This window comes from Seriola dumerili, unplaced genomic scaffold (assembly GCF_002260705.1).
Source record: "Seriola dumerili isolate Sdu_G_001 unplaced genomic scaffold, Sdu_1.0 BDQW01000052.1, whole genome shotgun sequence".
NCBI classification, from domain to species: Eukaryota; Metazoa; Chordata; class Actinopteri; order Carangiformes; family Carangidae; genus Seriola; species Seriola dumerili.
Genome location: NW_019174307.1, coordinates 971731 through 997422, shown reverse-complemented (window position 1 = coordinate 997422; position 25692 = coordinate 971731). Strand labels below are relative to the sequence as shown.

General features: G+C 41.4%; 1 protein-coding gene across 13 annotated transcripts in view; it reads right to left on the bottom strand.

Moving 5' to 3' along the window:
* Positions 1-25692, bottom strand: part of LOC111218764 (leucine-rich repeat flightless-interacting protein 2-like) — a 45873-nt gene that overhangs the window by 2293 nt on the left and 17888 nt on the right. Inside the window, exons 3-24 of one of the 13 annotated variants that reach the window (XM_022741225.1) lie at positions 22133-22150; positions 21883-21954; positions 20162-20203; positions 19148-19198; positions 18877-18912; positions 14563-14646; positions 14326-14370; positions 13511-13579; positions 13063-13140; positions 11580-11717; positions 11043-11069; positions 10823-10948; positions 10071-10142; positions 9319-9489; positions 8409-8501; positions 8087-8179; positions 7837-7929; positions 7475-7619; positions 1522-1571; positions 409-529; positions 244-323; positions 52-156 (exon numbers count right to left, since the gene is read on the bottom strand). In XM_022741225.1, coding sequence (XP_022596946.1) covers positions 52-156; positions 244-323; positions 409-529; positions 1522-1571; positions 7475-7619; positions 7837-7929; positions 8087-8179; positions 8409-8501; positions 9319-9489; positions 10071-10142; positions 10823-10948; positions 11043-11069; positions 11580-11717; positions 13063-13140; positions 13511-13579; positions 14326-14370; positions 14563-14646; positions 18877-18912; positions 19148-19198; positions 20162-20203; positions 21883-21954; positions 22133-22150 — 1809 coding nt within the window. Of the gene's footprint in view, positions 1-51; positions 157-243; positions 324-408; positions 530-1521; positions 1572-2017; positions 5652-7474; positions 7620-7836; positions 7930-8086; positions 8180-8408; positions 8502-9318; positions 9490-10070; positions 10143-10822; positions 10949-11042; positions 11070-11579; positions 11718-13062; positions 13141-13510; positions 13580-14325; positions 14371-14562; positions 14647-17201; positions 17259-17402; positions 17445-17523; positions 17630-18876; positions 18913-19147; positions 19199-20161; positions 20204-21882; positions 21955-22132; positions 22151-25692 lie in introns of those variants that run through there. The other 12 variants (XM_022741226.1, XM_022741213.1, XM_022741215.1 and 9 more) reach the window with 12 other exon arrangements.

Below are 25692 nucleotides of genomic sequence, written 5' to 3'. Positions count from 1 at the left end.
TTAAATAAAGTAGCTCCTAATCTGTGCAAGTGTAAGACAACAACGCTCTACCTCTCTCTGCAGTTTCCGTTTCTCTGCCTTCAGCTCATCCTCCACCTTCTCCGAGTTCTCTGCTGCAGACTTGTATCGTGTCACCTGACCCTCCAGTCTGGTCACCTGGAGACAAGAAGAATAGACTTCTTAACTGAGAATTTTGTCATGTTGTCAAGCACACTAAGAATTTAATGACTCTTCTCAGCTTACGTTTTGTTCCAAAGCAGTCACTTCTTGTTCGGCCTTCACCAGTTTGAACTTCAAGTCGCTTAACTGCCTGTTAGAGTCTCCTGGAAGGATTAAGCAAAAGCAAACATTGAGTTGCAGGAGACACTGCGACAGAACTCTTTATGCGCATTCTGCATGTGCACTTACTCTGTAGTTCTATTATGTTGGGATCGTTGCCATTTTCAACAATTTCACCATCTGGGCTTGAACTGCTGTCGGTGCCGTTCTTCTGTGACTTCTGCTCCAGCTGGGCTTTTAGTTTCTTCACCTGTTGTAACACATCAGATGATAAATAACACACTCAGCCACACTTAATGCATGTTATGGTGTTGGCCTCATCATTATCTATAGTAATTCTCATTCCTGCTGAAAAGTAATTTAAAGCAGCACTATTCAGGCTTATTTTAAATTTATTTTTATTTAATTATTGTTACTAAATAACAAGACAAACATTGCATACAAATTTTACAAAATATGACCCTATTATCTTGATTATTTGGCTCGCATCTTTGCTAACAGTTGCCTACTCACGCACCCAGCAGACACACAGAAACATTTGGGATCATTTGAACCTTATTTCCAATATTCCCTTTCCTTTAAGCTTTGATTTTGTCTCCACCAACTCCTGAGAAAAACACCTGGCTCTTTAGCTGCAAATTTTGTCTGTCTGCCGGTCGCTAATTGCTAACTTTGTCTGCAGATGTCTATCTATGTTTTTTTCACTGAAAACAGCGAGTCAAAACAACGGGCTAAAAGACACTAAAGCTCCTCATAGACCTGAGGCTAACTGCAGAGTTGGGTGATCAATATGAAGAACCTTTTTCACATGACATGTAGCAATTCGATCCATTGTTTATATGGAAATATAGATTAGAGCAGCTTTAAAAACAGTGCACAAATATAGTTTAAGAAAAAAGTAATTCCCTAAAACAGCTGGACAGCAGTTTTTATCAAACATTTTACACACAGGAGCAGCCAGTCCATTTGTTAGGGGCTGTTTTCATTCTGCAGATTAATACACATTTTGCAAGTTATTAGTATTTACAACAGCAGTGTACTGTGTGTGGGACTGACTCAAAATAAACTAGAGTCTATATTTGTTCTTATGCAGAAACATGTCACCCAGTGAGCTCTGTTCTGACTCACCACTCTCGTCTGATATTCATCTGAGTTTTCACTTGGGGACTATTTTTAAACCAGTGGTAAACAACATTATCAGCCACATCAGTGTCTCAGATAACAAGCGAATCGCTGACTCACCTGATCTATCATTTTTTCACGCTCATCCACCAGTTTCCTCAGGCGAATCTCTAAAAGATAAAATACACATTTGAGAGGATGACAATGCAAAAGCTCATTTCACATCTCTGTCACATCATTCATTCACACGTCATGCATCATAATGACATAATACAACTGCTAAAAGAAAAAATAAGTTAACATACCAGGAGTGGGAGGAGCCAAGGGGATGGTGTGGGGGAGGGGCTGGGTCAGGGTGGGAGGTTGATGCATGCAACAGAGCAGGAATCCACGGGGGGAGTGATGGAGCGGAGCGTGAGGGGGGATGTTAGCATGCACAGACACTACATCCACACTATATGACCACACAACATGTCCACGTGGACATCCGAGTATAAATGCGCTGATGAAAAAGATGGTTGTAACATTTCTCGCCAAGAGCCGACACCTTAATTTTCATGATGTCACACAAGGAAATTCAGTAGAAAAATGGATTTACATCAAGATTTCAAACAGGTAACAACAGGGTATTTATTGGCATTTCATCGTTCAGGCACCAAACTCATCGTTTCCATTAAGTGCAACAAAATGCAAACATGTATTTATCATACATTTATTTTACACAGTCCTTAGAGATGCAGTCAAACCACAGTCTTATTAACTCCTGTGAACAGATGCATCTTTCATTTCAACGTTAAACACTGTGGCTGGAACATGCAAAAACCAGTTTGCTAGAGTCTTAATGAGAATTAACGATTATTATGTGTGTGTTTTTTTATTGTTCACCTGTGAAACGAGTTCCTCGAGGGAATGAGAATTGCATAGAGCAGAACAGATGGTGTGTGATACTGTTGCAGAGCCACTGCAGAGCAATATTATCCACAAAACATTACAAGCAGCATGACAAGTGTGCATCAATAACTAAATAAATGTTACTTGAAGTAAGGTGCAGTACTGTACACTAGTAAAATCTACTGTTACCTCGCAGTTTACATCCTTATCTCTCTCTTTTTGCACATATGACCTCAATGAAAACTGATGTTTGGACTTTGGACTGTTAATTTGCATTTTTTAAAATAATAGACATACTTACACCAATGTTTATTTGGGACATAATCAAAGTGCTGTGAGATTTTGCAGATATTTATTCTACCGCAGCTAAGCAAAGACGAGTAAAGGAACATCAAATAAATCGAAACCAACCACAGACTAAGACATCTTACAGTCCTCTTTGGCCTTGCCTTTGCCTTTCTTGCCGTTCTTCTTCAAATCTTTCCCTGACTGCGGTGGCTCTTTGTTGCCAGCCTCTTGGTCTGCACTCTTTGGTAAAACCAAGTCATCACCCTGCAACTCGTGCTTAACAGCATCTAATCCTTCCTCTACTGGTAAAGACGTTTCCTGGTTAATATTCTCTTCAACAACACCTGACTCTCCAACAACCTTTCCTTCCTCTGTAATCTGCCTTGTCCCATCTTCTGCGGCTTCCTCATGAGCCAAAGAGTTCTGGTTGTCTTGAGGCACAGCGTCCGACTCTTTATCTAGTGTATCTACCTGGTTACCGTCTTCGCTTTCAATTGTCTTGTTCTGTGTATTTTCATCTGTCTCGGTATTACTTTGGCACAGCTCTAAACTAACATCGTTGCTATCATCAGCATCGACTTCAACTCCCTCCTCAGCTTCTTCTTGTTCTTGATTTTTTGAGGGATTTGTTGCTACGGCTGCTTCAATATCCAGGTCATCAAAATCAAAAGACTGCCCTTCCTCATCTTCACCGTCCTCTTCGTCGCTCTCCTGCTGGGTGGGTTGAGATGAATCCTCGCGCTCAGCCAAAGGAGAAAGAGTCTCACTTTCCTGATCGTTTTGACTGAGTTTATTTTCAGGATCTTCTACAGTTGTGTCTTCAGTGCTGAGGTCCTGCTCAACAGAGGAACCAGTCTCCACAGCGTCTTCTGGAGAGTCTGGTGTATGTAACACATCAGTGGTATTGATCTCTTCTCTTTCCAAAGATACTTTAGCATTTGAGTCATCCGTCTGTTCCACACACTCCAATGTTTGGCTTTCTACATCATCTAAAGGTTGAACCTGGGTTTCAGTCTCCAACAGACTCTCTTCAGCATCTAATGCATCAGTGTTTTTCATCAATGATGCACCGGTCCAACTGTCACTTTTTTCATCATGTGAGGAGCTGTCTGGTTTGACTTCAGGTTCTGGCTCAACTAAATCTTCAGGTTCCTTCAAGTCTTGTTTTGGCTCCTCCTTTTGTGCTCCATCTTGTTTTAGCTCTGAATCACCACCATCACAAGCAGGAGAAATGACACTGGGAAAAAAGCATTCTTGTTCAGTCTCTTCTCCTGGCTCCTCCTCATCTTTAACTTTCTCAGCTTCCTCCTCAGGACCTTCCTCCTCAGGAACAGCATCACTGAGCAGGCTCCTGGCTGCAGATGGTTCTGATGGCGGCTCTGACTCTGACGGGTTTTTGAGATGGTCGGTTAAGTCGCCAGCAAATGACACTGAAGTGAAGTCCTCTCTCTCAGAACTGTTTGTGGATACAGATTCATCAGCAGCGACGTCACCATTATTTGGAACATCAGTGTTTTCCTTACTGTTTGGTTCAAGGCTGTTTTCTGGGTTATCAGCTGTGCATTCAGGTTTCATCTCATCAACAGATCCAACTTCCTCCTCTACGTGATCAACAACTTCTGACTCACTTTGCATGACTTCACCCTCAGTTGCGATGTCTGCGTTCACAGCATCGTCTTCACTGTAGGTACACTCTTTGAGAAGGCCATCAGTGCTCTCTGTACCGTTGGAGGTGTCAATAAGATCTGAGGTACTGACATCGGCCTCTGGAGGATTTGTTATACAGTCCACTTTTTCTACTTCTTCTGTTTCCAAGGTTTGTTCTTCATCCTGATCATCTTTTGTTGGTTCTGTTCTTAAATCTGTGAGAGTTTCAAAGTGAGAAAAGGTTTCAGCAGCTGCCACTGCCTCTACTGTTTCTACTATTTCACTTTTCGAACTTTGTTCCTTGTTCTGTTCATTTGTAACATGATCCACTTTTATTTCCTCGAGAGTTTCGGTGTGAGAAAGGGTTTCAGTGGGTGCCACTTCTTTTATTTCTTCTACTGTCTCAGTTTCCAGAGTTTGTTCCTCGTCATGCTCTTTTGTAACATGCTCCATTCTGGGTTCTTTGAGAGCGTCTTTGTGAGAAAAGGTTTCAGTGTGTTCCACTGCTTTTGCTGCATCTACTTCCTCAGGTTCCTTTCTGTCCTGCTCTTTTTTAACTTGATCCACCTTGGATTTCTTTGGGGTTTCAGAGACAGAATCATCAATGTTAGGTTCTGTTGATGACCCATTATCTCTTGTAGCTGTTTCTACATCTTGTTTTGTTTTGATGTTTTCTTTCTCTGTGCCTTCTTTTTGTTGGTTCCCTCCTTTCTTTTTCCCTCTCCTCTTCTTTTTCTTCTTCTTCCCTGAAGCAGTAGTGCTCTGAGATTTACTGGAGGTCTCCTCTGCCTCGTCGTTCTCCACCTCTTCGGGGTTCTCCAGCTCTGGTTGAGGTTCGGTGTTTGACACGGCTGAGATGGTCTTGTGAGCTAAATTTTCTTTCACAACATCCTTGATGACTTCTTGGCGAGGACATGATTCTGTATTCCTCAAATTACCTTCCTCAGCATCTTCCTGTTTGTTTTCTTGTTCTTCACAAACCTTGTTACACGTCTCTCTAAAATCATCACTGCTTTTAATTTCTGTCTCCTCTAAATCTGGGTTAGTCGATTCTCCTGAATCTCCACCTGCAGGAATTTCTGTTTCTTGAACATTGTCCTCAGCACTTGTTACAACTTCTTGAGGTTCAGGGCTGCAAACGATGATGTCTTTGGCTTCTGTTATTGGATGGTCATTACTGTCAACATTTCGGTCCTCGCTGAGGCCAATTTCTCCAACGCTGTCTTCTGCTGTGCGTAAGCATGTCTGTTGTTCTTCTGCATGTTCTTCACTAGATGTTTCCAGTGTGGACACATCAGCAGCATTACAGAGCGTGTCAGAGCTCAACTGATTCTCTTTGGCTTCCTCGTTCAGCATTTCTTGATGCTGCTCTGGATCCACCTCTTCCTCTTCGCTACGTCTCAACTGAGTCTCCTCTGTGTTGCCTGAGAGATCATGAAGAGCACACGGTGATAAAAGGCCCACAAAAAATGTTGACTCAAGACATGATTTTCAAAAAGTGTAATCTTCTCATCAGGAAGTGCATCAGCAGAAGTCAAGGTAGGGCAGAACACCTGATTGGTTCAGTGGGCAAGAAGCACAGAGCCAAGATGATTCAAGAGAAGCGCAAGAAGAAGAAGAAGAAGAAGAAGAAGAAAGGCAGGAGCAACGCTGAAGTCCTTGATCCCAGAACATCAGTGTGACAAGAAAAGAAGCCTGAGGCTGAGGTATACTACAGTGCTGCAGTATCTATACAATAATCCAGATCCATTTTCTCTACACATAAATACAAGTTGCTACTATTTGTTAACTACTAGTATATGTTCAACTGTGTCAGTGTGCCACTACAGGCCTTTTACACACCAACACTACCTGTGTTAACAGAGTTAGAGGTGATTGAGCAGTAATATGTATTAGTTGAGATGTGCAGGAGAAGCATAATAAAAGACAAAACATTAGTAATGAAGACAAGGTGAGTGTGTGAGTGGAATCTTAGTTTGTACAGGAAAGCAATCAGATAGATGTTATTCAAAGGATAAGCCTGGATATTCTGTATGTTGTTCCATGAAGAGTTCATTAACAATCCATCGCTCTGTCTCTCACTACTTCCTGACTGTGGGACTCACTGGTTTGTACTGAGGATGTACTTTTCTTTTAAATGCTAGATTCATGAAACATATGGGCAGTGTAGTTCTTTATCAAACATTACTCAAACAGGAGTAAATAATGCATTTTTAGGGACTATTTTTAACCCGTGGATTAATACACATTTGGTGCATTTGTGGGTATTTACAACAGCAGGACAGTGTTTGTGGGACTGACTCAAAATAAAAACAGCGAGCATGTTCATGGTGATGAAGTGCAACAGTGTGGCTCACTGATGTGTTTTTAATAGGTTTTGGAAACAATGGAGCTCTATGGCACAGATGAGTAAATATATAGACATATGATACATGTAAGTAGGATATATTATTGTTGGTATTGGTCTTTTCACTTGACCTGCTGAAAATTAAAAAGAAAAAAAAGGCTGACAAAACAACCTTATCACGAGCCCCATTTAGTTTACTTTAGTTAGCTCCATCTTCCTCAGCAGGCAGAGTGTAGTTGCCATAGAGTCGTAGATGCTCAAACCTTTATGGCTCTGGGCTGGTTCACAAGTTGAGCTCTTAAGCTCCAGAGCAGCTACTAAATGGACCTTATGCTGTGATTATTTGTCACCCTCTGTTTCCAAGTTTTCAAGGATGATTTTTCACTCTCAAGAAAAACACAGGCAATCACCAGACTTATCCTTTAAGATCAGAGCAAAAGTGTTAAGTTAAAGTGACACTGCAGGAGCACAGCACTCACAGCTGAAGAGTTCACTCCAAAGTACTATACTCTACTGTTTATATGTTGCACTACGGTTATTATCTCATACAGCTAATTTTTCAAAATTTGTGAAGTCAGTTATTTATGTGTACAGTTAATTATTTGCACTACTGATGTCATTCTCCCGTGTTATTGTCATTCTTATTATAATATTACAAGCTATTGCTTTGCACCGCTGTTGATTGTTTTGGGTTTTTTTTTTTTTTCACAAGTTTTTTCATGTCATTGTTGTATATTTTATTTGTTATTTGTAATCTCACTATTCATTTGTATATTATTAATGATGAACTTTCTGTCTCATCTCTACTCTAAATAATTTTGTATTGAAGGTCTTCAGCTCATGTTATGCCAAGCCATGCAGTTAAAGGGAACAAAGCTTTAATTCCACAGTGTGTTTTACCGAGCATGCTGTTCCCCTCTGTCGGGGGGGTCTGAGGATCTTGAGCTGGCTGGCGGGCAGCGTCTCCGCTGGGTGACCCGTCAACTTCTGCTTCACCAATGTCCCCATTGACGTTTAGATCCGGTCCCAAAACTATTCCATGTTTCTAAACAAAGTGAAAAGTCAAACATTAGTGCCACAGATTACACACACGGAAAATAAGTTGATACAAATCCTGTATATTTGGCTTTGATGGAAAAAAAAGATGATTCAAATAAAGAACAACATTTGGAATATCACATTTTCAGATATTACATTTTTAGTACACGTAGAATACAACTGAGTAATTACTTTCTACCTTCAATAAACAACAAGGATTTCACCTTCAGAATGTCTTTGAGCTTCACCACCTCCTCTCTGAGCTCGTCTCGCTCAGTTCGGATTGCATCCGTGTATTCTTTCTGTCGCTCTAAGGCCTGAGCGGAGCCCCGAGTGGCAGAGAGAGCGCAGAGGAGGAAGAGATGTGTGGAAAAGAAGTGAAAGTGAAAGCAGGTGTTCAGTGTCATGCAAAGGAGATACTGAATTTAAGTTAAGTTAACACAAAACTACAGGACGAGGGATCACTGGCCGTACCCCAATTTTTTTATCCTTCCACTCCACCGTCTCCTGCAGGTCAGATATTTCTCTAACAAAACCGTCCTGTTTCATACGCAGCTGACGGATGTCCTGAATAGCAGGAAGAGGGAAACAAAGTTTGAGAGGAAGAGGGAGAGAGAGGGCAAATGGAGAAATTTAGTGCATGCTTGTACAAGAAAGAAAGGTGAGAAGAAAAGGAAGCTGTGAAAAGCACCTCAACACGCAGCTTCTCTAAGTGACAAACTGAGTCACTGGTTCATGTTCTTTAGTATCTTCACATCTTAGTGACACATGTTCACACCAGGAGACAAATACTCACATTTAGCAGCTCTTCACTTTGTTTCAGCATCTCTTTCATTTCATTGAACTGGAACTGAAGGACACTGTGGGCATGTTTCTCTCGCTCAAATTCCTACAGGGATAGAGAAACAGTTTGACCACCAGTTACTTGACTGTTTTAATTTGGAGCAACCATCTCATGCGCACACACGCGTGTTTTGGGTCACACACGCGCGCGCGCGCGCGCACACACACACACACACACGCACACGCACACGCACACGCACACGCATACACAAACACAAATACATGACAAGCATTATGAGGAAGCTACTTCCATTTCTGTCAAGTGTGCTGTCTTCATCTGACCCAACAGTTTTCATTCTCAGATTTGTATGGTGTGCATTACAGTCCACATGTTTGTGAAGTTCAGAGTCAGAGTGAAGCATCAGCTGCGGGTTAGTTAGTCAACTAAAACTTAACTAAGATCTACTTTGGTCACTTCACGTTGATCATTTATTCTTTCATGTCTACAAGCAAAGTGTTTACATGACTTCACAGTACTTGATATATTCAAAGGCTGTCGTGCAGGTCTAATCAGACAGTCGAAGAGCTCCCTCTGTAATGCATGCATGAACTAATTCACATTATTATTTGAATTTAGGACGTTTTTAGTCTTTGCTTGCTGCTGCATTACCACACAATGATAATGCAACTTCAGAACTAGAATTAATAATGCCTCCGGCCCTCACTGTCACCGGCAAGGAGCCATAAAGAGGCAGCTATTGTTCACTGCAAGTCACGTAGGCCTCTGCAGAGAAGTATAGATGGCTACATTGTTGTGGAAGTTTCAATCATCATCAAGTTTTGAGTTGTTCAGGTTTCCTAGAAATGTCTTCATTTAGATAAACTAAATAACACGTGGCTGTTTTTCTGTCTGCCGTCTGTACCTTGACTTTCTCCTCGTATTCTCGGCGTGACTCTGACAGCAGCTCCTCCAGCTCCATGAGCGAGTCCTTCAGTGTGTCCACCTGGTACATCAGGTTGTTCTTCTCATTGTCCAGCTGGGCGTTGGACACCATGGCTTTACGATACTTCTCCTCCACTTCTACTAAAGCATCCTAATGTCACCACAAAGAGAGAATATGAGGATATAACAGGTGCTGGCTCAGACAGAACATGTCCTCAAACCAAGCTGTGGAGCCTTACTGTCCTCTATCGAACAGTAAGTTTGCAGTAACAGATGGATGCACCAGGCGGAGGCTTTGGAAGTGGTAAGTGAAAATTTAGGTAAAGAAGTGAAGCCTAATGCACACGCCGAAATGAAGAAAGACAGCAACATGATAACGCAACTTTGCCAGTGAAATTGTCAGTTTGCATCTTTACGCACACAGTATTATACTACTGTCAGTGTGTGTCAATGTTTGTGCTGGGTCTGGACGACCATTACTGCTCCTATAGTACTGTATGGACAGCGTTTATTTCAGTTTCAATTCAAAAGCCTTTAAACTCATCCGATTATCAGTTGGTTTATTGATCTGTAGTGGACGAGGTCTCAGAACACAGAATCTCATTAGACTACCTGGTGTGCTCTTGGTTTGACTGAAAAAACTACAGTAACCAGCGTAAGTCAGGGGCAGCAATCTCATTAGTTAACAGTCTGGAGATAGCTGGGATTTGTGGGAGGGTCTCAGGCTTATACCTTGACTTCTTTTAGGTTCTGCGTGTACTTGGATTCCACATCTTGAATCTGATCCTTCAGTTCATGAATCTCCTGGTGAAGAGCGCAGCAGCGGCGGTGAGGAGGCAGAGAGGCAGAGAAGCAGAGCGTGACAGCGTCAGGAAACGTCAAGCAGAGAGTTTGGTGACCGGACAATGATCACAGGAACAGTGAAGGGTTTTGCAGAAAGAATGAAAATGGCATGAACACAGCACAGAACTGCACTGAAGAACACTTTTGATATGCTTTTATTTAACTTGTGCCAACTGTGGACTTGTGGTTTAAAGAAGGAAACTGTTATTAGAAAGATTACATTGTGCCTGTTCTACACTGGATTTCCTCCTGTATGAACACTGAGATTTAACTCTGGATGGTTTCTACTGTGACACAGAGCTGCTGCTGTTTCAAGTCAAACCAAAAGTGACTTAACTTTCATGTTGTAACTTAACACACATTTAATACATATCAATATGATTGATATAAATGTAGTCTTGCCCTGCACAACACTGTTTAATTCACTGTGGAAGCCAAAATTGTGATGGACAACAACAAATTTGTAAGCATCAACTGGTTCAATTGAGTTTAATATTCATTACTGAGTGACTGTCCAATAGTCTTTTACCGATATCTTTCAATTATCTTTCAATAACTCTGTGTGGGTGTAATATTAAAAACATGATCCAATAGGAAGTGTCTCTCTGTGTCTCTAGGAAGCTGCATCTCTTCAGTGTTACCTTGATTTCTCGTATGGACGTCTCAGTGTCTGCAGTTATTGCTGTGTCTCCACTTCCTCTCCTGGAGGACGTCCCACCTAAAGATGTGAGGGTTGCTGCAGTTAAAGCAGAAGCCGCTCGAGATCCCTGAGAAAGAGAGAGAAGTTACACAATAAATTGTAAAGCACAAAAATAAAGTCCAACATGTTGTAACGTCCCCTTGGTGAAGAGGTCAACTCACCTTCTCTAGATAATCTCTGTCCTCCACCTGTTGAGACAAATAAAACAGAGTCAGAACAGAGGGGGATATAAAGGCCACCGACCAAGAGGACGAACTGAGGGAGGAAGGAAGGAAGTCCCAAAATCCTTGCACAGGCAGCTCAGCAGATTTATCTTTATATATCCCAAAAAAAAAAGCAACAGACGAAACTACACCACCAAGTCCTCCGATCTGCTTTCTATTCATGGACACATTAAGAAAAGGCACACGTTTATTTTGATATATAACACCATGCAAATAATTAGTAGAGTGGTGTCAAAACACCTTGGAAATTAAAACCACCACAACGTATCATGACAAAAATTCAAATGTGTTAAAAAACACTTGAAACGTCATGTCATTCACAATCTTTGCTCCTCGCCACACACACGCACGCACGCGCACACACACACACACACACACACACACACACACACAAACAATCTGGTGATGGGACGAATGGGTCATCTTCACACAAAGTGCACAAAAAGGAAGCAACCAAGCAGAAATTCAGCTCACTTCACAGCCTCGGCCTCCTGCTGGTGCAAACCGACTCACATCTGAAAAGTCAGGAATAGTAACGTCGTCCAGGTCCCGGGGGAGGCCACTGCTACTGGCCGCACTCCTCAAAAAACTGGCAACAGAGCCACAGTTGTCCTACATGAGCCACCAGGGGGCGAAACAACAACAACAACAAGGAAACCAAACACAGAGTAGGTCAGCAGAAAGCAGCCAGATAGAAAATCACTGGAAGATGCTGAGAGTAGAGAATTATTTAGAAATGATTGTTTACTCCTAAATCTAATTCAGCTACTACCTCAAATTTCCTTTTTTTTTTCTTTTTAAACAGGACTGTCTGTCTCTATTGAAGAGTCATTAAGAGCCAACACACAAATAATAAACATATTATCTATGATAACTTTTTGCTTTTATTTTGTATTTTCTCAAAGAAAGAGAGAAAACTGAACAAACTGCATGTATGAAATAAAAGGCTCAGCACTAACACATAATGAATGCAACCCAGGTAGAAAAATAAATGATAAATTCTTGTTTTTCTTCTGGCCCAGTATACGCCTGTTTCCACGGCCCAAATCTGGCCCATATACGTCATGACTGTTGGATGCTACTGCTCCACATCTGGACCAATTCTGGCACACACATGGAAAATCTTGCAGCTGTCTTGCAGCTGTCTACAAGATGACAGCTGGAATCTGCCCAGACGTGGAAGTATATGGGCCAGACTCGGGCTGATGACCCAGGCCTATGTTGGGCCAGAAGTTTAATTCTGCTATCTGAGAATATGATGTCCATTAGCAAGAATGTATGGTTCATTTATCTCAATTCTGAGTCATGGTGACTCCTTGACAGTGAATTTTGAAATCCTTAGCGGAGACACAAGCCGTAGTGCAAGATTTCTGTTTAGTGATGAGGTCCACTGCTTCATAAACTCAAGGCTGATAATTCAACAGAAATCTAAAAAAAAACAGACTTTTTTTTTGTGCCTAACGAGTCTGAACTAAAGCACTTCGCAGCTACAGGCTTGTGACAGATGGCTCCAGTCAGCAACTGCACTGTGGCTCTTCCAAGACTCAGTGAACTGGATTAATGACACACAGTCCGTGCACTTCACTTTTTCATAGTTACATTTCAGGCATGATGTGATTTTGTTGCAGGGACTAAAGCTTCAGTTCATGACTCACTAACATTACAACAACTTATTAATGTGCTGCACACACTCTGCTGTACAGGTCCACCAGGTAATACCTGCTTGTGTTCTGCTGACAGAACAAATTATGTTTTGACACTGTTAGATTCTGCCAACTGTGACTCACTGCGACGCCCGGCGCGAACACAGCGTGATGATGTATTGAATTCCTCTAAAGTCAAACAGTGAATCATAAGCTTAATGTTGTAGTGTAAGAGCATCATCATTTTATACTGTGGGCTAATGCACTTTAAAGCCCCGAGCAGGCAGCAGGGTGTCTGTGGAGTGAGGGCTCACCACTGGGCTGGCGCGGGCTGAACTGGCCCTGCTGGAGGCTCTGGAGCTGGAGCCGCGATAACTAGTGTACTCTAAAGGCTGCAGAGGAAACACACCGTCATGTTTCTGTGTGTACGTGGAGTCACACAAACATGCACATCAAACGCATCATAGGCAGAGAAGTGAGACCACAATTCAGAATCTAAATCACTGTTAGTTTAGTGCATTATGATCCCGTCCTCATTTGAACAACTTACAGAAATGACACTTTCTTTTGGACTAGAATTAGACTTAAAGAATTTCACATGCAGCAGCAAGAAAATCACTATGAGTCAAGTCACTAAAAATTGAGGGAAGGTCCAACTGATGTAAGAACAAAACAAAAACAAATCTCAATTTCACCACAAAAAAAAAAAAACACTGTTCACACACACAAAGTCTCAGTTGTGTCAAACCAACAAACTCTTACATGGCAGCTGGAGCCTGAGACTCGCCGTGTTCCACTGCAGAGACTTGCAGAGTCGTCATACAAGGAGCTCTGCACATGTGACATGTCACACACACACACACACACACACACACACACACACACACACACACACACACACACACACACACACACACACACACACACACACACACAAAGTACAAGCCGCTTCAGCAGTGTGAACAGACAATTCTATTTCTCTAATAGACATTTTACTACATGCTTTTCTGCTCAGCTGTGAAGTCTAGAGTTACCTTCAGTGCCTAATATGTGGCTTCATTCAAAACTCAAACATACAGTGATAAGCAGTGACTGGGTGAATTTAAGAACATTAACTGGAAGCTCTTGACTTAACCATCAAATCCTTTGCTCTTGGGACAAACAAGCTTAGTATTATGTGCCCATAAGAACAGTGGCGTGAGTTAGGGCTGAACGATGAATAAATAAAATCTTGTGATTATCTCGGCAGATATTGGGATATGAGTCAAGATTTCAGTTGGAGCGGTCATTTTTACATTTTCAATTTCACTGAAAAAAATTGAAAAATTGATGATGATTTTTGTTTCTTTACATCTGGAGGACATGATTTGTAGTCCAGGACGTCTCTGTAGCACCACAATGCTTCATTTATGGTCTGTTGTGACACATTTTACTTTTGCAACTCCTGCAAGTTGGATATCGCACTTGGCCATATTGTGATTTCAATAATATTTCATTAATTTTCAGCCCTTTGGTGAGTTAACAGTGAGTGGAAGTCACAGTGGGGAAAAGGCAAGCTGAAAATGAAAGGAACCAACCCTACGATAGAGCTGCTGGCTGATCTGACTGAGTGACCTGTGGAACTGCAGAGAAGACAGCAGGTGAATGAAGACAGATTTAACTTCACAATAACTTCCTCAGTTCTCTTTTGTCTCCTCCAAAGAGCGTCAGTGGTTAAAGGCTCAGCAGCAGAGGAGCAGCAAAGATTTGTCAAGTGTTTTTCCCCCCAGGTGTTTACATGTATGTGTCCATCTGGCGTTCGTCTGTATACAGACCTGGTAACCATTGAAAGCTGAACCGGGGTTTCTGGAGGAGGACAGACCGTTGAGACTGTACAGGTCAGAGGAAGCATAAGAGCTCTGAGGTGAGGAGAGAGGAGGAAGGAAGCAGGAGAAATGAGCCAAGAGAAGGAGGTCACTGAAGGTCACCCAACAAAATTTCACCAGAAGTGAAACTTGTACCTGTTAGCAGTGAGTGAGAAGCATCGTAGTGCGACTCAAACTTTCTATATATGTGTGGAGCAAATTATAAACACACACAGATGCACAAACCAATTAAATTAATACTCCATTTTAACCTATAACCAGGCTTTTGTGGCTGCTTCCCAGGAAAAGTCAAACATGCACAGACATTCATCACTGGAAGTCATGAGTGTAGCTTGTTTTTAATACAGGAAACACAACAAGACAATCAGTGTGTCTGACTGCTGCGTACAGAGATCCAGACCTCAACAGAAAACATATTTAATATCACATCACTTTACTGATTCTACTGTGTCAAGACATCTCTAGGAAATTCAACACAAAGACAGGAAGTTTTATAAAAATACGCACGCACGCACGCACGCACGCACATATTCTTTAGGGAACATCTTAATTAGAACCACTACATTCCTCAGTAAACATATGTTGAATAGAAATAATCCAAACTTTCACACATAGACATTTTGTTAATAATCACACCTTTAGACATAAACGTTAGCGCACACCACAGGCCGTTACTGTTGTGAGTGCAGTGCCACCCACCGGCTGCAGGTCTAATCTGGAGGCACGAGACACTCGGCTGTCATCACTCAGTCTGGAGCTCTGAGAGTTGGGGAGCACAGCTAACAACATCAACATCCCTCTGACTGCACACAGCTATACTTCAACATCACCAAGTTCAACTTCATGGCACATCACATGTTATTGATATGTACAGTCCAGACCGCAAGTATTTGGAGAGTTACTCATTTTTTGTTGGTTTTGGGTTCATGAGGTGGATGAGCAAAACTCATTTGCATGGTGGAGAAAAACCCCTTTATGACTTTACAGCAAGTCAAGAATGCTCTGCAGGATGTAGGCAGACATTTTTTCTTATCGACGATCAAGAAAATCTGTCGACTAGAATCTCAGAGGATTCACCACAAGGTGTAGTAGTGTCCGTAGTTCTACAGACTGATGAAAAGAAAATCATCCTCTGTCAAAATGATGAAAAGAGGAAAGTGTGGAGAATAAAAGGAGCAGCTCATGACCCACAGCCACCACCTCATCTGTCAAACACGCAGCTGGTTCTGTTGTGGCTCGGGCATGTAGCTGCCAATGGAACTGACACACTCTCATTTATTGACAGTTTCCCTGCTGATGGAAACAGCAGGGTGAATACAGAGGTCTACACAAGCTCAGATTCAGTTTAATGAATCAAAACTCAATGGACCACATTTCAGGAGGTGGGAAATCTAGTGGTGATCCTAGACTCTGGGTGCCCAGAGCAAAGAGGCCATCTCCTGATGGTTCCCCCACTGGGAATATCCTTGACTGGCTGAGTCAATCACCTGATTACAACCTGATCGCCAGGAAAGATACAAAGAGTCTGCTGATCTACAGACAAAGGATTTTCCACTAAATATTAAATATGATGATATTGTTTGACCTCATGTGTATTTGTCCACTTAATTTTGAGCCCTTGAACTTTGGGCAGAATGTGTTAAAATGACTATATCTCCACCACAGTTCTTTCTATATGGATGTAAACGTCCTCAAAGTAAAGCTCAGACTTGGTGCTTTAATTAAGCTTCTATCATTTTATTTCAAATTGAACATGCCCAAGCTCAGAGCCTGAAGAACAAAAAAATGTAACCATTCAAATACTTTCAAATACAGTCCTGACTCCAGCTATTAGTCTAGAAACGAATTATATCAATACTGGGTTTAATGGAAAACTAACATATCCTTTACAGAGGTTTGGTTGAACACTTTCAGCCAGACAGGGGCAGAAATAATTGTGTAAAATTAATGAGGCAGGTTTTCAAGCCATGTAATATTATGTTTTTTTTTTAATGAACATTTTTTGTGTTGAGGAGCTTCAGTTCTTCCTTTCACAGGAATGATAACAAGGATTAATGAAAAAGTCGCTGCCACTTATTTCTTATATCTTAACCAGTGGTTCTTTCTTTGTCATTTAAAGTTGACATTTGTTCTTCTTAGTTTTATTTCAAGCAGACTTTATCCATGGCTTATTGTAGCCTTCCACAGTTATGCCCTATTCATTTTTCCAGGTGATTAGATTCCTTTGTACAAACTCAGCTTTGTACAGCTCCACTGCAGCAGAGGGCAGAAACAGGAACTGGGAAATTATGTCATCTTCAAGAGATTTCTCAGACAAAGAAACCCCAGAACGTTTTCCTCTCTACTAAATGGTTCTTAATGACCTCAACATGTCACATCCTGTTTCAGCCTGGCAACAATCACACAACCATCAAAGTTGCCAGGTAACTAGATTTCATACCAAAACACTGTGGTTTCTCTGGTCCACTCACTGCAGAAAGCGTCAACAGACTAGTTTCTCCTCAACACAAACATCAAAGCTCTGTAATGTTTTGAAGACTGAGCAAAGAGCCGTTCAGTAACATGTGTGAGAGGGGGCCGACACGCACCGTCAGGTCCAGCCTGGAGGAGCGGGACACTCTGCTTTCATCACTGAGTCTTGAGCTCTGACAGCGTGAGAGAGAGGAGACAGTCGTGAGTGACGGGACGCAGCTTCTGTGTTACTTTCCTTCTCCAGGTGGGATCATGCAACTTTCCTTACTCTACAACTGACCAAACACAAACACTCAGTTCAGCACACGGCTACTAACCCTGCTGGACACGACGCTGTAATCGTCGTCGCAGCCGTTCCTCTGCGAATAAAGAAGACGAGTGAGAAACACCGACAGCATTTCTGTGAAGGCCGTTTGAGCAGTTTGAGCTTTTACATACGTCTCTGTCTTTGTGCTTATGTTTCTTCTTTTTCTTTGACTTCTTATGTGAGGAGCCCTTAGAGCGAAGGAGGAGAGGGAGAAGCATGAGGAGGGAAAACACGACATCTCACCCCAAAAACCAGAATGACAAACTGACATTTTAAACCATTTGCAAAGCACCAGGTGACACACAACACATCCACGTGCACAATGGACTCTTCACACTGGTAAAAACAACTCAAGGTCACAATTTATTGACATGCAACAAACTGACTGAGCCAAATATTCAAGATCTAGTACAGCCATCACAGTGATTAGTATGAAGAATTTTTCCACTATTACGTAGAACAGAAAAAAAACAGCACTTAACATTTAGAGACATAACAGAGGCTAAAATAGGACCAACTGTGTTTTGGTTGGAGCGAGGAGACTCTAACATTGTGTTCAAATCAAATCTATCTGACTCTGAGGTAGGCAATGTTCCTTCACAACAGCAAAAACAAATACATGACCCAACATGATCCCTTCACAGAATCACATCAAACTCAGTTTGTCCAGGTTCACGTATTGTTTCCCACATGGAGCAACAACTCAGTTTTTCCTTTTCAAGCACAAGCACTAAAATTATAAACCAGAAAAACACAGGATTCACATGTATCTTGCAAAATGTGGAGAGAATATAAAACTCAATGACTGTGTCCCAGTTCAGACGAAGGCGTGACCCTTTCTAGTCACTGCGAAGGCTGAACCGAAATGAGACGGTCTGGCCTCCAGAAGATTTTCGATTTGCATCACTAGCTGTGCCGGTGTGGCTCCTGTTGCCTAGCAACCATGACAATACCCAACATTTCCACACAAAAACTTGGGGTTGTAAGGCTCTTGGTTTTAACAGCTGTACCGTTAGCTGTTGAACTGAGCTGATACTTACATTTAACAGTGTAATACTCTGGCTCTCTGCTGGCTTTGTTTGCTGCCATATTATTTTCATTAGTGGTACACAATGAATCTTGGGATAGATTGGGCCACGAAGAATCCAGGAACAGTTGCCCAGTAAAAAAAGGCTGCATTTGGAGCAGCCTTTTGAAATGGGACAGTCTAGTTGCCGCACTGTGACTCAATCAAATTTTCAAATGAAGCCTCTGAAGGATGCGGCGTCTGAACTGGGACACAGCTAATTATGTGTTTCACTGCTAAGATCCATTTAATTCATACGCTAGACAAAAAGTTTAACACAGAAAACATGCTTTATATTAAAGAGGTAAATGCAAGAAGAAACCAGCTGTTAGTCATCTACAATCCATTCACTACAAATCTTCAGGCAGAAGGTTAAAAACTAATCCACAGTGTATGTTTCAACAATATCCGCCCTTACCCCTCCACCATACGCCCCGACTGCGTCAAGATCCGACTGTTGCAAAAACACACAACAACATCATCACCAACAAGTGCCACCCACACTGACAGCACCTTGTTATGTTATCAAGGACAGACACACTAGGAGGAGGAGGTCCATTCTTTGTCATTCAAAAAGCAAAAGTCGTGCTTGATAATGTCTGACAGGAACAAAAAAAAAAGAAAGAAAGAAAAAGGTTTGAAGAGAGGTTTTGGATTTTTGTTGCATGTGCTGTTTGAATCATACTGACCCTGACACTGCCCCGGCTTCCCACTGACATCCGCTCATCGTCGTCTGAGAGCTGTGTGAGAGAGCAAGAGATTGAAATGGACGGTTAGAGCTTTGAAACAGAACACAGTGTATGAGGAACATCAACAATGACACTGAACAGTGGATTCTGACAGGAGTGGTTCATTCTAAGATTGTTCTTTGTGACCTTTGTTGTTGCTGAAATCACGTACTTAAGGTCAAAAAGATCTTTATTACAATTAAAGTGGTATTTAAAAAAACAATTATAATTTCCTTCAGTGCTTTGTAATACATACTTCCTTAAATAAAAGCCAGTAGTCAAAGAATGTCTGAGTCTGTTAGCCTGGCTAGCTCAGGTACATCACTAATAAAGGCCAGATTAAAAAAAAAAAATTCCTGTACTATAGAGACACATACATATCAGAACATAGAATAATAAATCCAGCATAGTTTCTTTTTAACAAATATATTTTTTCCACTAATTCTCATCACTCATTTCCGTGTTTTTAATTGTTGTCAAGCTAAAGTCAATGAAACTCAACACTTCCTGCTAATTTGTTTGCATAAAATAACTTCATTTATGTTGCACTGATGGAATTGGTGCTGTGAAAATATAGATTATCCTGAATTATTATCAAGACAGCAGGTGAACAAGAAGGACGTTCTGAGTTTATATTTACAGTAAACAGCATTAAGAGCAGATTAAGCACATTAAAAAACAGAGACACCTCTTATTACTATATGATGAAATAAAACAAGGAAAACTAGTGATTAAGGCCTGTTGCTCAAATATACGCATTTTCCAAATACAAGACCCTTTTAAATAACAGCCACTATTCAGTGAGAATTTACAATATATATTTACTATATGTTTTTATGACACCATACTGCTGAATCTGTCAGTCTGAAATTAACTAACTAGTTTCTTCCTGTTGTCTTTTTCCATGTGATGGAAGACAGATCACAGCACAGAGGAAATGCATGAGGAGATGGAAACAGAGGGAAGGCTACAAACCATGTGTATCTGTGAAGAACGTGAGTATCTCTCACTGTCCTCCTGGATTGGGGGGAGGGGGGGGGGTAGTAAAGATGAAGAGGAGAGGGGATGAAGAAGAGAGAAGAGTGTGAAGCAAGAGAGAAATGTCAAAGGTCAATGAAACAGATGGATGAGGAAGATAACTGCTGGTCCAGGGAGTTTGTGTTTACATTCCAGCCCCAAGACAAATGTTTTTAAGTCACTGGAAATCTATTGTTGACCATGATACTGTGATGTACTATGATGATCTCGGCCAATAAGATGTAATATTAGGAAGGAATGTCCACATGTACATTTATGGTATGGGTTCTGATAGCACTTACACTACAGGTGTCTGCAAAGAACAAAAAACTGGTAATGTTATAATATATAAACATGTGGTAACTCAGCAACACTGTTGTTAAGGAAACTGACAAACTGAACGTGGCCGACGATCCAAAGTGTGGATACAATTCACCTAAATCAAGCAACTTCAAAATGCAATATTTGTGGGAGGGTTAAATATTTATCTACCGCCCATCATGCTAAAATAAGAACATGGAATTGTTAACTTGAGAAGGACAACCAGTGGTACACCATATTCTGTCACCCATCAGATTCGGTCTCCTGCAACACTGCATTAACTATTTCATGTAATAATAATGTTAAGTGAATCTTGCAGGCAGAAAAATCTGGAACTTATTTAGTTGATATTTGCTGAATGATGAAGCAAATTAGTATTATTGTTTCTTATCACTGTGTTGTTTTTACTTTAGCTTCTACAGCAGCTTCTGCAGCTGCAGCACAGTGAAGACCAGGAGTCAGGACAGGGTTAATGAATGTAACAGAGCACTCTGTCAGCACAGTGGAGTCTCTGTGGATTAGGTGAAACAGAGTCAGTAGAGACGTTCCCACCAAACAAACTACCTAACAAGACAGAAAGATAAGGGATCTGAAAGGATCCAGATTTCATGAGCAGATCTGGATTCAGATTAGATAAAATACTACGACATCACATGAAGTAAAACAGTTTGAGGTGAACCAGGATACATCACCTGCTTTTGGTTTCATTTGAATCCATTTGTGTTACACACATTTTATACCAAGGCACTGAAAAATATAGATTTTTTTCCCAAGGCCTGATGTAAAGGACTCTCACAGAGGCAGCCATGAATGTTCTTAAGATTATCACATTCAACCGGTATACCAACTAAGAAACCACTGACACACTCAGTTAGCTACAAAAACACGGCAAGAAACTCAAAATCTCTGTTGTCACTTCAAACTGCAGCAAAATCTCATCACCTCTCAGTGTCAGTGAATTATTTCAGTCAAAAACGCACCACGTTAGTCAAAGTAGACACACACACACATACACATTAGGTATCCTCACTGTTGGTTCGAACGTCTCTTATGATATGGGACGATTCAAACCAAGTAATTAAACCGGTGCATTCAACACAGTAAATCCCATGCAGTCTCACACGACAGGGCAGATGGTCATGCTGATTCAAAGCCAAACGGGCTCCCTGCTCCTTCCACTAAGTGGATTATCATTAATGGCCAAAGCTTTGATTCATTATAATCTGTTATTTTCTAAAAAGGCTTGACAGGAATTCAAAAGCAAACTCGGCGTACTGTAAAAACCTCCCACAAACACATGCATAGTGTTTAGTACAAGGTTTGTTTTAAGTGTTGCTATCACAGCACAGAAACTGTACCATCCATTGTTCTATATTTTCCCATTTGTTGTCCGCACGGTCATCGTATTTGGTGTTCAAGCCATAATACTTCTAAGAAGAGACAAGAAATGAGGGCAGAGAAATAGGAGAGAAATACAGTTCAGAAAAAAACCCACAGGTAATAGTCTTCCATTATTTTCTTTGGGCAAAATTTGAAGCATATGCGTTGGATTATTACATAACCAAGGTTAAATCAAATACTGTCTGAGGTGGGAAAGAGGAGGCCTACCTTCTGCACCTGAAAGATCTACACACCGACACCGAGGAGGGGTAGAGGAAAGAGATTGGAACATGAAAATAGGAAAAAAATAAAATCAGCCACAAAAATGAGATGTGATGGAGAAACATATGAAGTTGTGTGCTATTGGAAAGTCAGCGGTCGTCACAGAAAGACATGCAAGAAGAAGAAGAAGAAAAAAAAACATGAGGAGCTCAGGAATGTGAAGTACCCCCCTGCACGGCAGGACCAGACGTGATAGACCCGAGAACACAAGTTCACTGGAGATTTAAAGACCTCTTAGACTTAGCATGACCAGGCATTTTCCCATGGTTCCTTATGGTTGGTTTCAGCTGCAGTGTCACTTTCAGGTCTATGTCCCTGTGACTGACAGATCCTGGTACTGAACCAAAATCAGTGTGTTCTCTAAACAGGAAATGTAGGCTGATGATCAACAAGAGGAGTCTCATCAGAGATCTCTATAACCTCAACAGAGATCTCTTTTCACTGATACATCGACAATCAGTTTTCCAAACATTTTAAGATCGAAATAAACAGATAATTAAAAAATGAAGAAATATCACAGCACAGGAGAATAAGGCGGACTCATCCTTCACTCACCTGCAGGAGCTGAAGTAAACAAATGAAATCAGCTGCAGCATCCAAATTCTTGTCTTTGTGATTGACCTGCTCTTAAATCCATCAAAGCTACTTCAGGTCATCATAACAGATAATAAATAAAATTCATTTCTGTTAATACAATAATCAACCACCACTTCTTTCTCTGCAGCTTCATTTACCATTTCAGACACATGCTTTGAAAATAAAATGTCTTCTGTATCTCATGCCTCTGACCAAACACAACACAGACTGAAAACACACCCCACCCTCACTGTCCTCACTTTCCATCCCATCGCCCCAGTGCTTTAATCCAGATTTACCGCCACTGTCTCCGTGTGTGCTTGCCCAATATACAGATTTCCTGCTTTGTGATTCGGGCTTTCAGAAATCGATTTGCGGCTGACCTCTTTGTCCAGCGCATCACTCCAGCAACAGCAGCAATCCTAGATAATCAATGGGAGACGGCTTATCCACTGCTCTTAATTTATAGGTTCATTCGAGATGAAAGGTCATGGAAGGTCTCGCACTGACGACCTCTTACTACAGCTGACTTAGAAAAACTAAGTCGTCACTTCCAAGAAGGTGACTTTGAGATTCAGAAGTCAGACTTATCAGTAAAATATCACACCATAAATGAAGGGAGATGCCAGGAAGCACTGATACATTACAGCTGTTATCCATGCAGGAATAATATATTTCATCATTTCATATTATTCCCATTAAAAATCCCTATTGTTCCATTACCAGAAGGAAAAAAAAACACACCGTGTGCACTAATAAGGAAAAAAAAACACACCGTGTGCACTAATAGTTAAAACAGATAGATGCATAGCAACTTCAATCTCTGTGTACCTATGCTGCATGTCCCCTGACCTGCCAACTCTCTCTGCTCACATTTTTCTAGCTGCTAAAAAGCAAAATATGTTGTTTCCAGTTATACTGACAACTGTAAAATATGAAGATCAAGATGCACCAGAGCATCATGTGGCACAAATGATGATTGCACAGTCCAGAACAGATTAATAACTGACTGGAGGAATCTTGCATACTACTTATGTGTCTGGACACCCAATTAGCAACTGAGCCAGGCACCGTCATAAGCCCATTCATCAAACGGGTTACACAATCTGCTTACGTTTGCCACCATTCTGTTCAACTCACCGAGCTCCCCTTCTTGATCGGAGGGGTTCCTGGGCGCCCAGTGAGGGCAGCCCTCAGCCCCCTCCCTGCCAGCCGACGCCCGGCCGTCCTGCTGCCCTCAGGGTACCAGGAAAGGTCGCATCCTTCAGCAGTCAGCAGGTGAGACCGCAGCCGGTCATGTGGGTAAAATCACAGCGGGACGCAGCACTGAGATTTCAGCCCAGAACAAGAGAGGCAACCATACGCTTCTGCTATAAAGCAAGTAATCCACCTTTAAGTTCTGTCTTCAGTGTGCGAGAAAACATCCAAACGTTCCGAAGGTGTCTGTGAACGCAGCGACCCATCCCTCATGTCAACAACACCGCAACAACAACAACTGCTCCACTGGAGCCTGGACCAAGGAGCGCAGCCTGCTAAGCTACTTTAGAACTCGGCTAAAGGGTTTAAAGACACACACCCACACACACACACACCCACACCCCCACACACACACACACACACACACTCACACACACACACCAGACTCAGCTTAACAATGCCTGTTAATCCAGTGCGTATGATTGTGTTCACACTGTTGTTGTTTGGGCTCACCACCTGTGTTTTGATTGCTGAATTACTAAATGTGGGCTGAACTGGCTGATTATCCCAGTAAACCTTAATGGGAAAAGAGTTTATTTTAGTGTCAAGTAAAAAAATCTTTGTTAAACAGATCACTGGGACGGAAAGTGATCAAGAGAGAGAATGGGGTTGGGCAACGTGACTATATATTGTGAGAAGTTAACAAATCATGCTTTAACTAAACTAACAACCCCTTTAATTATCTCTGGTTGTATTTCTTCAATAATGCGATTGAGATGTACCAACTTACACCTGGTAGACACCTCACCCTCGCTACCTGCTTTTGAAAGAAAATTAAAAGAGGCATTAATAAGCACTCAGATGGGAATCAGGGTAGGTTTTCTGTTTAGGGTTTTTTTATTTAATTGTTTGTTAGTATTGTTATAGTACTTATTATTATCTCTCTTTTTGTATGATCTAAAATTGCTACATTGAGGTGAGGTTTTAACATAAGCCCTGGGTTTCTTTTCTCACCTGCACATGCTCCTCATAGAAATATATATATATGTACAATGTATTTGTAAAGTTTTATGTGTGAAAATAAATAAATGAAATGAAACTTGCAGCATTATATATCAATATCACGACAAAACGTTACATATATTTTGATGATTTTATCCGATTTGCCGACCCCTAGCAGAGGACTGTTTTTGTCCGAACCATCACACTAACAACAAGACACATTACCCAGTTATTAAGCAGGGAGGAGGTCCCAGTTGAGGGCCACCTGAGTTGCATGTATTTACAGCTTTATGAGCCTTAACTTCAAAAACAAACTCTGGACACAGATGTTGGGCAACCTTTAAAAGTTCAGTCTCAACAGGTGAGTGACAGAAGTCTGTTTGTGTGCATGGGATTACCTCCAGGTTAAGAATAGGGAGCCAGGAAAAGTTTGCCTCCCTGCAGTACAGATCAGAGGTGCTAAACCACAGAAAGAAAAACACAACTAACACACCGCTGATCTGCAATTCAAACACACAACCACACACACAGACTTCTCAGCTGTGCACCTGGTTCAACACAAATCTGAATATGGTGCCAACACTGACTCTGGAGGTGCTGGACGCTGAGGGCTCTTCGGTCTTTGTGTTTTATCTATGGTGTATAACTTTGGCGCTACTTATTGGCAAACAAGGACTTAATAATATTATTATTATATATAAATATCACATTTAATACCTACTGTCCACAGC